At 36.0% G+C, this 14494-nt stretch overlaps 2 protein-coding genes and 1 long non-coding RNA gene across 14 annotated transcripts; 1 reads left to right on the top strand and 2 right to left on the bottom strand.

Annotated features, from left to right (window-relative positions):
- Positions 1 to 912: 912 nt before the first annotated feature.
- LOC107220041 (dymeclin) lies at positions 913 to 6458 on the bottom strand. 12 transcript variants are annotated; one of them, XM_046737835.1, is made up of 13 exons: positions 6372 to 6458; positions 5692 to 5851; positions 5287 to 5592; positions 4955 to 5158; positions 4595 to 4839; positions 4220 to 4459; positions 3967 to 4151; positions 3737 to 3862; positions 3546 to 3659; positions 3222 to 3434; positions 2944 to 3126; positions 2725 to 2841; positions 913 to 2638 (listed from the first exon to the last, which is right to left on the bottom strand). In XM_046737835.1, exons 3-13 carry the CDS (start codon positions 5571 to 5573, stop codon positions 2468 to 2470), a joined length of 2085 nt encoding a protein of 694 aa, XP_046593791.1. In that variant the 5' UTR covers positions 5574 to 5592; positions 5692 to 5851; positions 6372 to 6458; the 3' UTR covers positions 913 to 2467. The 12 variants fall into 12 exon arrangements, with proteins under 12 accessions (XP_046593791.1, XP_046593792.1, XP_015513934.1 ...); XM_046737836.1 differs by having other exon boundaries at positions 5692 to 5836; positions 6372 to 6427; XM_015658448.2 differs by having other exon boundaries at positions 3967 to 4148; positions 4220 to 4435; positions 5692 to 5841; positions 6276 to 6425.
- A 1249-nt stretch (positions 6459 to 7707) lies between these two features.
- Positions 7708 to 8492, top strand: LOC124294036. Its single transcript, XR_006903926.1, has 2 exons — positions 7708 to 8141; positions 8249 to 8492. It is a non-coding gene; the product is annotated as an uncharacterized LOC124294036 (long non-coding RNA).
- A 1-nt stretch (position 8493) lies between these two features.
- Positions 8494 to 10624, bottom strand: LOC124294026 (putative nuclease HARBI1). The gene is made up of 4 exons (XM_046737613.1): positions 9761 to 10624; positions 9352 to 9648; positions 9022 to 9230; positions 8494 to 8923 (listed from the first exon to the last, which is right to left on the bottom strand). Exons 1-4 carry the CDS (start codon positions 10025 to 10027, stop codon positions 8629 to 8631), a joined length of 1068 nt encoding a protein of 355 aa, XP_046593569.1. The 5' UTR covers positions 10028 to 10624; the 3' UTR covers positions 8494 to 8628.
- Positions 10625 to 14494: the final 3870 nt, after the last annotated feature.

Raw genomic sequence — 14494 nt, forward strand, 5'->3', positions numbered from 1 at the left:
AAGTAAACCAGCGGAACTAAACGTGAGACACAACGCGTTTATAGAAAGAATTGAACGAATGCGAGGACAATACAGCGGTATTTCTGGCGGTAATTGAAATATACATCACTTGAAGTTTCTGGTGAAGCGCAGCCGTTGTGACTTATATTGACTCTTCTGATAATGCCTCAAATAAAGGATTCCGATAGAACAATTGGCGGTCATAGCTTGTGGTTATAATAGAGACAATATTCTTATCACTTATTTCATGTCCATTTTTTTTAATATTGAACTTTGCAATATACTTTAGTTCTTTTTTTTTTTGCTACTGCTGACAGTATACTAATATATATCATCAAAACTCACAAGTGATTAATACGTTGCAAGAAAATCACTCCTGCAAGCTTATAAATTATAGATAGATTGTACGTTTTTGGGGTTGCTCTCCACACTTTCAATGATTATAGTTTCGATAGCTCGCGAAATGGCATATCGAGTAATTAATGGTAAGATTGACTTTGCAAATATAATTTACAGGTATGTGCCATGTAGAAGATTATTCGAGTACGGATAACAGGTTTCGATTTGTATACGAACCTTTTTTTAAACTGCACATACAATTTGAATATCCTAACATGTTTCCTTCAATGATCCACAAATTGTAAAGTTTAGGAGCGGACAGATAGGCAAAGACGCGTGGCCTGCGATCTTTTAGGTTCCAGGGATAGCGTGGGTCATTCAGCTTTTATCACTAACTGTCTCGGCATGGAGAAGGCCGAAGGTAGATGCAACGATAGTATTTGGTAGTTCAGAAATGCGACGTATGCTAAATTGTGGAACACAAGTTTTAGCGATTGAGCGTTAATTTCATAGAGTGAAACTGAGCAAAACGGAGCCGAATATCCCACTAGATACGTAATTTATATTCAATCATTGACGTAATATCTTTGATAATCTTTATTCGAATAAAATTTTACACCAAGAACTGCTTGAATATTTAGATAATGGAACATTATCTTTTTTATTCTTATCGATACTTTTGCAAAAAATGCAGAATTGACCATTGACTTATCATTGTACATTTTGAATGAATCACAAAGCATCATTATGAAATTTATTTGATGATTCATTTGCTGGTTAGTGATTCATAAGTGATAGGAATCTGTGTCTCCAATAGTTTGAAAGATGACGTTAATAATTATTAAATAGGCAGTTGCCATCTTAGATGCTGATATTTATACAAACCTTTTTTACCATGGTCACATTTCGCAGGGTAAAAGCTGTGTGAATCACAATGTGTAAATTTATTACTGACTGCCACAGGATGATTGGATATGAATGATTCAGGATGATATCAGGATTAATGTAGGGATCTCCGAGTACCAGTGTGGAGCAATCCTGTGAAATTTGTGTACCATATTAGATGCTAGGAAGTAAAAAATGCACGTTATAATTACGTGTGTCTAATTGGCTACGACGGAGTTGAGATATCACACGCGATGGCTTTTCTATAAATTAATAGCTGTTTACTCCAATGTGTCATTAAATTGTTATTCTGACGTGACAACTGATATTTATTTACTCTCAGGTTTTACTTACGATAATTAATTACAGGATTTACAGTTAAAAAAATACCCACTAATCAAAAAAATATACAAAACTTCTAAACTCGAATTAGACCTTCGCGTTACCATCGAATATTTTGATTCAATTGTGCGATACTAATGGATATTAAAGCAATCGACGATAGAAAAAACCAATTCCAGTAGACAGTATCTCTAGGAATAGAGAAAAATCACATCCGTTCCTTCACCATCTATTCACTTATCACATAATGATGTGTTTCGTATTCAAGTATCACTGTACTTCAACAAAGAATTTAATTTTGCATCGGATATTTGGAACAAATTTCGCATGATTCTAATTTCCATTTTAACATCTCACAATATGAACACATCAATACAAATTATGATGATACGTCAAATGCCATAATGCGAGTCAATGGTCAGATGTACTTCGTAAATTTGCATTTTGTTCAAAGTATAAGTCCGAACTGTAAGGAATGCCTTTATCCGAGATAAATTAAAGTGTAATGGGAAATGGTAAATAGATAAATGAAGGCTTTGAAAAACTGAAAGAGATTAATATGAAAAACGTAACGAAAAAGTGCTGGATTGCGAGATTTTACAGTGGTTTTAGAATTATTTCTAGACACATTTCAATGAAATTATTCCTTCGAATATACTTGTCAATATCGATAGATATATTTCAATACAAGCACTTGATCGTCTTCAATGTTCAAATATAAAACCTTCAAGCGGATAAGTTTTCAAGTATACATATTACTAGCTACTGACCCTATAAAGTATATTCCTTCATAGTATTCCGACGTATTTGGTATCCAATACACTTTTCCATATTGTACTATTAGCGCTCATGATCTCTCATAACAGTAGTAGCACATAAAAAAAAAAACCGTGTGTAAGGATCAGCAAACGACGATTGTCGTCTGTTCGCTGCTGTTGGATGAAAATAATTTAATACTTTCAGCAGTCCAATGCAGTAACGCTCCTTGGCAAACAACACTCCACACGTACGGAATGAAAAATTCTTCTGGTTGTTCCTCTTCCACGTACTTAAACTTCAATTCCGGAAATTTCTAAAAAAAAGCATGGCCGAAGAATAATCATACCATATTATACATTGGAGCAATGATGTAAATATTAGATGGTCTCTCAAATTTACCCTCATTCGGTCTTTCGGCCATTGAGTAGCCCCTTGTTCTATGGTTGCTAACACCTGACTAACGCCAATATGCGACTGATCTCTTTGTTCTAATTTGTAAGAGAAAAAGTTGATCACCTATAAGAGAACGGAAAGACGAAATCGATTGTTTAGTCAACAATTTGAAAATGAGGAGAGATTTATAAACTTTATATAACAATCATATTCATAAAAACTTACAGAGTCTATATTTTGAACGATATCTTGAAAGGCTGAATGCATTCGGAAAGGTTGAAATACATCCTTTTTGTAAAGAAGAGTATAGACGACATTAGGATTGTGAGAAAGCTGGTACGTTAAACAACTGTTTATAATTTCTAACACCATTCTCAGTACTTCTTCAAGAACTGTCAAGTCTTGAATCTGAAAAATCATTACAGTACAACTGGTTGTATTTTCCAGATTTAATATATGGCATAGAAGTGAGTTATCATATTTCTCATTGATGTGTCACTTGCCATGTCCGAACTGACTACATTTCCATTCACGTTCACAACAGCGCTGTCAGCATTTCCCGATTGCATATGTATATTTGATTCCAGTCTTGCATATTTTTTTGCCAGTGTTTCGAATAAGCTTAATAACCTCTGACTAACATACGGATGCAAGGACCTGAACTGAGCTGACATGTTGGCCAAAGCCGCCAAACAATTAGTATGAAGATATTTGTCCTAATAAGTGTTTAAATTACTTGAGTTTCTTACAAGTATTCGCAATTACTTATTACAAGAAATGATCTAGGTAAGAATGATTATATTATCTATTTGAAATTAATAACTCACTCTCATTTTCAGCATATTGTATTGTATGGTTCGAATGACAACTAGAACCAACAATCCTCCTAGTGAAATTTCACTTATAGATCGCTCCGTATACCACGTCACACCTCTCAACATCTAAGTACATAACCCAAGTATTAATATCGAGAACAGAATCGCAATGAAAAATACATTCATTATTTAAATATACTCACAATTTCATGTACGTTTTTGTTAAATGTATCATCTTCGCTGAGTATTAGCAAAATTATTAAGGACATGTATATGTGATGAGATGTGTTATCAGGGGCATGATACAATATTTGTAGTATCGGTATCACCTAGAAAAAGGTTTATTAAACATTACTTTTCGTTAATAATGTTATGGTACTAACAATGAAGTTGAAAGCATTTCCAATAAATGTTTTACATTATTTATGCTCACCAGTAACTGTATGTCTGCCCTTTTCATAATATATGCTTTAACTGTTGGATTTCGATGCAACAACATGTAAAGTAGCAACGTTGTTTCATCCGTATTCGGAACTTTGCAAATAGTAGTATACAACTCATCTAGATTAAATTTAAAGGACATTGCTGCTTTCGCCGGTGTCACAGTACAGTCATCTACTAAGAAAAAATGTTAATTTGATGAATTGGTAGTGGAATTTTTTTGATAATTTATTCAAATGAAATACCTTGAGAGTCTGTGAAAGTATATAATGCATCTCTGTATGGATTATGAGTTGCCGTACAGTGGTTTGTGAGAACCAACAGTAACAGAAGCGATTGACTAGCAAGTGGAGTTTCTGTATCACGTTGTCGTTCCTCATCCTCCGTCGTACCAACATTCGAAACTTGTACGTTTTTTGAATTTTTTGCCATGCCCATTGTGATAACATTCCATAAGCCAGCTAAAATGTGTTTTCTTACTACACCTGATGGTCAATACTTGTTTCAGATTAGTGTTGTATAACATAGTTGCATAGATACTAGTGTTAGCCTTTCCCCAAATTTATAATAAAGTGATGAAATTCCTCCTCTAAAATCGAACTTATTATTCTGTAATTTACCTGCAATACTTAGGACTAATCCTCCTCCATTTTGCTGTGTAAGCAAACCAGGAGGTGCATGATCTTGTCGAACAAAATTATGCAAAAGAGTATAGACCATTATTGAGGCATGCGCGCTTTGATCCTCATGCATAGCTATTTTGTATACACTACTGTATTCTGCTGGAGTTTGGGAAAATAACTGTACAGATAATAATACTAGCAAGCAGTTTACTGCTTCTAGGTGTACGACATACGTAAATTCCCTGAGAAAGAAAATATACATGAAATCAACTTCAAGTATACAGAATATTCCTATTTGTGTATGGTAATTGTACAGTCAAGAAAGTTACACCACAAAATCCACTGAAAACTACTCACGATAAGGGTACATCGATAATAGTTTCTACCAAGGCCTCGAAGAACGATTCAAGCCTAGAAACTGAACTTTCAGGTGCATTAGTCCGCTGCGGCATAGATTCGACATGCCGAATCATTTCCTCCTCTCCAACCGTTTCCAATAAATATTTTAGTACACATCGTATTGCAAAGAGTGCATTGTACGTTTGCCAAGCAAACATTATGCTGCGTTAAAAAAGAATGATTGCAGGTGTGAGGTAAGGTATAATTGCGAAAACGTAAAGAACAATCTTTGAGTAAACTTTGATGGAAACTCTTTGAAAATGTAGTGACTTTTTGTTTTCTATTCTCACTTTTGGTCCTGAGAAGCAGCAAGCAATTCCGTAGTTCGTTGTAAAAATACTTGTATGAGACTGCCAAAGTTTCCTGTGTTGAGGTTATTGGCAAGTAACTGCTGACACGTTGTGTCCAGCCTTGAATCGAGTTCAATTTGATCATTTCTAGTCACCGGGGGACGGATGTTGTATGATAAAAATCTATTCCAGAATTGATCACTCGGGGAAATAGACTCTTTTCCAGAAAATTTAATGAGGAATTTGTTTTTGGAGAGGTCCTCGTATCGACTTGGTGTCGTACCCATTGCTTCACTCGTAGCTCACCTAAAATAGTATGAGAATGTAATGATATTCAACAGGTAGATATGCCAGCAAGTAAGAAAACTGCGATGCGTCATCATCACTTAACTTACAGTAACTTACCTTTCGAAGGCAATTATCTCTGCAAATCGTAAGTCTCGTGTGCATGGCAATGCTGCTCGAGCTTATGCCACTATTTAGAGGCTCAATATGTTTCGAGACGTTTTCTCAAAACATTTCAATGGCCGATGGTTTTTTGAAACGATGTCTACGCTGCAAGAAGCTGTGTGATCAGTAAGAATGCTGTTGTATGTAAGTAATTTTCACATTCACAGCATGCAAGTGATGGGTAAATTAGAATTAAAGCAACGCTCAAAGCTGTATGAATGGTGGTGAAATTTTCTAACAAACAGCGTAGCAATATGTGCTTGCAAATAGATCAAAGTGATCGATCATTTGTTAGTGAACAAATGGTTCATAAATTTCCATTGAGTGTAGGAGATAACAAATTGCAGGCCAGTGTGAGAAAGACTGAGGAAAATGTGTAGGTTAAAAATAAGTAACCTATACGGACTTGACGAATAAACATTACTATCTTGAAATACCGAATGTTAATTCCAATTCAGCGACGATAAATCCAATATGTATCGATCATATGCCGTCTCGTTTTTAGGCAATAATGGTGACCCTATTTATAAACCACTTACAAAATAACATCAATCAGGAGGAACATTTAATACGCAGGGCATGACAGACAGTAGACAGCAGGAGTAGTATGGTTAAAAAAAAACTTGACAACTCACAACAGTGCCGTCAGATCCGATCACGATCCGATCGATATTCGAGATATACTGCAGTAAAAAGCAATTCGAGAGAAATCGACAAAATTCGCGGTCGCACGGTGGTCGCTAGTCGTCGAACCCACGGTCTTACATACAGGTCTTGCGACTCTGAGTTTCGACGTGGACCTCTTAACGTGTCAAGCCGCTAGCGTCGCTGCGATCGAGGGATGCCCGGTGCGACAAGGATGACGATAGTCGCGCTCGCGCGTCACATGGGCGTGGAATCCTAACCCATAAATTTTATTTACATATTATAAGACGTGTCAAAGGCTTATTCAAACATTGTAGGTTATGTTGATGCATCCCTCGATCGCAGCTCCATCTGGATTTTTCTTCAACAGAGGAGCCACTCTCTACCATTGGAATTCTATTGAGTCGCAAGACCTGTATGTAAGACCGTGGTCGAACCACTTCACAACTCATATAGGCCATAAATCGCGCTACACAACGCGGTGCCATATGAAACAGCGGAATCGTCAAGCAGTTTGTTGGCATGTGTACTTCTTTAATTATTAATAAAATCATATCTAGCAAATGAAACAAATTAATTAAGTTGAACTTGGCCTATCGTTAGTGATTAAACATATAATTGCTTTTCTAAAAATTTAGATTAACAATTAAAATACTAGTTTTCGTATCATTCGTACAAACGTGCTCTTTAGTAATTGATAATCTAGAAGTCTTATTATCATGGACCTTCAGCGTTGTTGCGTCTAATAGTGTAAATTAGGAGTGTAGAGTACTACAATTATATATATACTCTTGAATTATTTGTAGTAGTATTGATTAGTATTCACAAAACTGATCAACTGCCCGTATTAGAGTAAGCAAAACACACAAATTACAAAGGATCATCCTAATAACGTAAGAAGGGATACTACGGTTATTTACAACTAAATATTACCAAACACCCTGTATATAGTAAAATAATTACATTTTTCGCCGAGGTAGTCTTCCACAGACAATTTCATAATTTATGTAAATCTTTTTCATTCGATTTAATGCGTGAAAAGATGTATAAAGACTGCCAGTCTAATGCTAGTGTTTTGCATTACTACAAAACTCGGAATACGGATTGCGATTGGATTGTGTTCCGAAACCGATACACAGCATCTGGTGAGAGAAGCTGTTGTAATGTCGACCTTAGAATCCCTAACTTACCGACAATTGAGCTACTTTTCCACTTCAGGTTGGCAAATCTTTCCGTTCGAATCTCCCGGGAAGTCATCGTCGCGTGTGTCTAACTTCATACGTTAACTGAAAATATGTGTATCGGCTTCGGAACACTGTGGCCCGTATTCATAGTCAGGTCTCAAGGCGGTGCTTAAGACCGTCTTGGTGAAGATCGTCTTATTCGTTCAAGACCGTCTTGAGATGCTATGTATTCATAGTCGGAAAACAAGACGGTCTTCGTCAAGAATTTGGTCTCAAGCGCTAGCTTATTTCATTCAAGACCGTCTTGACGAAGACTGAGCTTGAGACGGTCTTATTCGACGTTCGGTTATGTTCGGAATATTTCCGATGTATCCCCCAATAAGATGCTCGGATTTTATTTCTCAGCCTGTGCAAGATATTCGTATAGGCATGCAGCTCTTGAGTATTTTTATAGTTTATGAACACAACAACGTTAGCGCCACGTAGAGGAACTAAAAAACGGGAACAAATCGCGTGCAATTTTTTGTAGTGGGTGTATAGCTATAAAACGAAGAAGAAGAAAAAGAATTTTATAGTGTATGTTTATGTGTATATAATTTTTATATACACATATTTTAACCTATATCATTATGTAAATCTCTATACCGGTTATTGATAAATAAATTGTATTGATATGTTAAAAGGAATCCCGGTGCAGACTTGCAAAAAAATGCGCGTGAAAGGGACAACCTTTGATCTTCAAAGTTCAAAAGAGCAACTTTAGTTCTATTTACTGGCTGTATTTATAATGTATTGAATATTTTTACGTAGACAAATTTTCATAAGTATTATCGTAACTATAAGACTGACGCTTAGTACAATTACGTACATATCAGTATTTTCATGAGTAAGTGAGGGGTTTAAAAATAAAATGAGAACCAATGATAAGTTATGAGTAAAATATGTATTCTAATGTTAACTGTTTGTACAGATTAAATTCAATTTTATTAAATATTTGGAGTATATTCATTCTAAAATCAATTAGTCTTTACAATTAAATTAACTTGATATACATATATTTTGATTAAATGAATAACCGTTCGATTAGAGCTTCGCGTATTGCAAAACCCTCTCCAGGCTGCCAATGCGGTGCTTGAGGTGGCAATTCATCCGCTTCTTCTTCCTCGATGCGATTATCTTCCGGAAGAGCATTATCCAATGTTAGTGATAAATTGTGTAGTACGGCACAAGCTACAACAATTGTGGTAGAGCACAACAATTTGGTTCCCAAACCTCGGGATAGGCAAGGAAAACGTCGCTTCCAAACTCCAAATGTTCTTTCAACAATTTGCCTTGTTCTGCTTTGTACGTTGTTATACCTATCAAGATACCGACTTGGTTAATTCACACATGTATACTTTGTCAATTTTATGACTACTTATCGAAATCTAAAGTAATGCGATAATCTTTATCTTACCTTTGTTGAGCATCTGTAATTGGATTTGCCAGTGGAGTCAGCAGAAATGGCAAGCACGGATAGCCGGCATCTCCAACCAGGGTTCCAGTAAGTTGTCTCTCATGATACCGCATGTAAATTCGTGAATTTTGGAATATTTGACTGTCATGGTTACTTCCAGGCCATTCCGGAACCACATCCAAGAATTCCATATTGGGTCCGATAACTGCCTGTGGTATCATTTAAATTAAAAGTACCGATTTTCATAGAATAGTATTGTTTATTTGTATCCTAGATAAAATTAATTGCAACTTATGGTATTTGTAAACGGTTATCACCAACGCGACATACCTGTACATTGAGGGAAAAATATCCCTTACGATTCCTATAAACCTCCTGCAGGTCTGCAAATTTCGTATGACATAATCGAATGTGAGTGCAGTCGATAGCGCCATCAACGCCAGGTAAACCGATACCCTCCCTGCGTGCACCAAGTTGTCTGAATAGATCTCTGTTTGCGATCATAGCAGCTTCCGTACTAGGAAATTTGATAATTGCGTGAATCAATGATGCAATTTGAGCCGATACTCTGTGTATTATCCTCGATACTGTAGACTGCGATATAGTCATCAGATCTCCGTTGACGAGCTGTACAGTACAAAATGTATTAGCAATCATTTATTCCATGATCACAGGAAGCAATGAAATCACTTTATATTTTCAGTAGAATGTCAGGAATTATAATCACAATGATCCTTACTTGAAAGCTAGCGGTAGCGTAAAATCGTAGACATATTAATAATTGCATGACAGGTGGAATTGGTAGACCACGATTATTGGCACTGACTAAGGCAGCTTCAATTCTAGGTAGTATTCCGTACATAATACCATCCTTTGAAAATCGGAATCGCCGTTTGAACTCCTGCTCGGAATAAAACTCGAACGGGTTTTGACCATCTCTGATGTATCTCTTCGGAGCTCGCTGTACTTCACCCTCGTCTTCGTCATTCGGCCCAACGTTGACCATTGAACAATCATATTATTCATTTCTTCGATCTGATCGTAGAAATTAAACATATCTTGCATATTCGCCATGTCAGTAGAATTTCACTATTCACTTCACTTCACAAATTTTTCAAAGCGAATGCTCTCATAACCTCTACTTCAATTGCAAGTTTCCGTTGCTACCCTTTTACAGTAAATAATCCCGTCCCAGCTGCACTTTCCCAAACATTCCTTCACAATCTATTCCTGTTAATTTATATTGTTCGAATATAATATTTTCCAAACAATTCGTAATTATCAATTTCGTACGCATCAGAACAATTGAGTAATATTTAGGCAACAAGCATTTGCTTAAGTGCAGTCCGAACTCGACTTGATCAAGATACGTAAATAAGACTGCGTTAATTGACTATGAAACGTTGCGTGCTCAAGACCATGCTTATTTCAAATAAGACTGGACTATGCAACCTTGTAAGCACGCTTCGAATAAGACCGACTTGATGAAGACCGTCTTATTTGCCGCGTCTCAAGACCGTCTTGTTTGACGTCTATGGAACCAAACGCCATCTTAAGGCCTCGTATAAGACCGTCTTATTCGAGTCCGGTCTTAAGCACTGACTATGAATACCGGCCTGTGACGTCGAACGGTACCTGGTGGAAATTTCCAGATGTTAGACACCGGAATCGTTCACACAACTACAGTTAGACTCACATCAGTAGTTTGGGTCACCAATTACCGATAAAGTATTGAAATGCACCGGACAACGGGCATTCTGTCGCTCTAATCGAACGAACCGAGGAAGGAGTAATTATTGGATAAAAGATTTAATTAATTGGCTTACCTTTTGAGAATAATCTGGATATGATAACTTGCAGCGTAGATTGGCGAGAGGATTTAACGGAATGACTGATTTTAATATAATTTGGATACTTTGATTAACTTGGATTTATTTTACAAGTTCAATATTTCAAGTCACAAAAACGGAGTTACTTACAAGGAAACGTTTTCAGGTGTCCCCCTCCGATTTCGATGAAACTCTGGTATGTTATAGAGGGTCAAAATCGATGACATACGTATTTTTTTTTATCGGCCCAAACTCATTTTAAAGGCGTGAAACACCCCTCCAAAGTTGACCACCTCCCAAGATGATTTTTCTGTTTTGCATACAAGGAGGGGATTTTGATAACTAATAATGATAGTAATAAATACCTTGTCAAAAGTGATGAAAAACACACTTCGAATATTCTCAAGAACTCTTTATTTTAGTGGTTAACTTGTATATACAAAGTTCATTTTTTACATTAGAAACAAGATGTTCATCAGAGCTCAATGAATCCAACAGCACTGTGAAGAGCATGCAAGAATACAGAATACGTGCTTTCGATTTTTCCCTAAAAACTGAATTCTTATCGACTTTTTTCCCAATATTGCGGATTATGTCTAGTACTTAGCCATGAATCATTGAATAACATTGTTCGAGGCTCGCATTCATTCTGGCATCGCTCTCTTATCATTTTATTGTTTTATCATTTTTTTGCAAGAAACGTAAATATTTTTCATTTCAAGCAGACTATCAACTACTCGAAAATTCGATGTGTGTCATATGTAAACAAGTCATATCTCTACTTGAATTAATTCTATGGCACAGATATTTGAGGACTAAGGGCTGGGAAAAAGATAAACAAAAAACAAGTAGTGATTATTAGCCATTTTGCATTGAAAAAATGAATAAAGAAATTTTTTTTTATTACTTTGATTCATACACTAAATACACCTGTAAATAGTTTTGTAAATAAATTACGTTTTGATATAATACAAAATTGTTGAATATGCACATGATTCTACTTCCTCTACCGTGGCCACACCCTTTAAACAAAAACAAGTTCCAAGTTTATCTATCAATCGCTTTATGAATGATAGTCGGTACAATAATGATATCCATCAAAAAAATGCTGTAGGCAAAGTGATTTTTTACACCAAGAACATCTGATTATTGCGACATTCGTGCAACCTTCGATTTTACAATTCGGATGAGATGAACCCGTTTTTATGCCACGCATAACGAAACAAATTATGATATCGCGGAGATGACAGTTGGTTGTGAACTAAAGACTGTAATTTTATTATATTATTCCTTAAATGTAAATTTAAATCATAATCAAGAAGAACTACGGTGTCTGAAAAATGACGAATATAATTTTTCCATATACGGAAGCCGAAAACATCGAGAGGTTGAATTTTTCCAGTGATTCCTTTCGGTATCAATAAAGTCGTCAACTTTTTGTCTGGGGGTGTTGTCTCTTGCACAATGCCCACTCCAAGAATCAATTAGAAGTAGACTCTTAGGTCCCACTTTTGGGATAAACACTTCTTCTAACCACATCTTGAAATGCTCTGTAATGAATCATTGTGATTAATACCGTTTGAATATATGCAGCGCGAAACAAGAATTATTATACCTGAAGTAAGTTTTCCTGATTTGGAAGCTCTGATGAAAACATTTGGCGGTCTGAATAAATGTCGTTCAACTATAGGTCCGAACGTTCCGGATGGTTCTTTTAAAACAATAAATAAAGGAGATAATAATTTTCCGTCCGTTGAAATTTAACTGTGCGTTGTTGAAGTTACTGATTGTTCTATGCACGACACTTGTTTAGTTCCTTCTTCCGTTAACGTTCGTCCAGAATGAATCTCTATTTGGAAACCACTCTGATCAGAATTATATATATTTTGTAATCCATATTCGGAAATATAAGGTTCAACTCTTTTCAAAAATTCTTCAGCACTCTTGTGTAAATATCCACTATTTTCCACTGATTTTCGCGTGACGAATTTATTGATTTTTCTGCTAGTAATGCGATATGGATCTTCTTAAAGTGAAGTAACCACGTTGGCGATGCTTTAAATCGAAAATCCTTATGACTGATAAGTCCTTGGGCCTGTAAAGCCCATCTTCGCAGATCCGTATCATGAACAATCAAGCCTGCGTCAATGGCATTTTTCATATTCTACAATGTATACTCTGATATGCGAGCCAATTTTTCCATGTATGTCCCTCCCTGGTTGATTTGGTGTGCCCAACGACGCAATTGTCGTACTGATTTGACTTTTTTATATCTATGACGAACCGTATCAATTGAGCGATTTTTTTTCGTCTTTGCACTTCTCCAATATTCAACAGCTTTTCTTTTATAATCGAAACTTAAAGGTTCGTCATCTTCGGAACAGCTATCTTCAGGTCCTTCGGAAGGGACCTGAAAATCTGCATCTTCCACTGCGAACGTTTCAAGATTTTTGTAGGGCTCTTCAAAGTCAAGAGAATTTTCCTCAATCATTTCCACACTATTATATTCTGTAATGCTTTGTAATAAAATGTTTTCGAAGTTCGATACTATTTCACCTTCATCATTTGTTAACGGGGACTCGGGTATATTCATTACTTCAAATGCTGTCCACAGAAGTTTAATAACGTTTATTGGATTCACTTTCATTGTAAACGTGAGAAGAAATTCAATAACTGTTCCAAGCTTTGTTATTAACGTATTAACAAGCATTGAACGGTCTCACAACTTTTCATATTGAAAATATCCGAAAGATACGCGTAATCGTTGAAAAAAATATCTGTGCCATAGAATTAATTCAAGTAGAGATATGACTTGTTTACATATGACACACATCGAATTTTCGAGTAGTTGATAGTCTGTTTGAAATGAAAAATATTTACGTTTCTTGAAAAAAAATGATAAAACAGTAAAATGATAAGAGAGCGATGCCAGAAGGAATGCGAGCCTCGAACAATGTTATTCAATGATTCATGGCTAAATACTAGACATAATCCGCAATATTGGGAAAAAAGTAGATAAGAATTCAGTTTTTGGGAAAAAATCGAAAGCACGTATTCTGTATTCTTGCATGCTCTTCACAGTGCTGTTGGATTCATTGAGCTCTGATGAACATCTAGTTTCTAATGTAAAAAATGAACTTTGTATATACAAGTTAACCACTAAAATAAAGAGTTCTTGAGAATATTCGAAGTGTGTTTTTCATCACTTTTGACAAGGTATTTATTACTATCATTATTAGTTATCAAAATCCCCTCCTTGTATGCAAAACAGAAAAATCATCTTGGGAGGTGGTCAACTTTGGAAGGGTGTTTCACGCCTTTAAAGTGAGTTTGGGCTGATAAAAAAAAATACGTATGTCATCGATTTTGACCCTCTATAACATACCAGAGTTTCATCGAAATCGGAGGGGGACACCTGAAAACGTTTCCTTGTTAGTGTAAGATCTTAAATTAATATGACAAAATGGAGCTGAAAGCTCGCTGGACTTTTGGGCAGAGTAACGTTGTATGAAAAGTTTAAATGCAAAAGGCAAAAGGATTTTACCGCGAGACTGTACCGGAACAAGATGACGAATCTGTGGTAGAAACCAAGAGGACGATCCGATGATCGGTCGCCGTTTTTATAGGTGTCGATCGTTGCGCAG

Source organism: Neodiprion lecontei, chromosome 4 (assembly GCF_021901455.1).
Source record: "Neodiprion lecontei isolate iyNeoLeco1 chromosome 4, iyNeoLeco1.1, whole genome shotgun sequence".
Classification (NCBI taxonomy): Eukaryota; Metazoa; Arthropoda; class Insecta; order Hymenoptera; family Diprionidae; genus Neodiprion; species Neodiprion lecontei.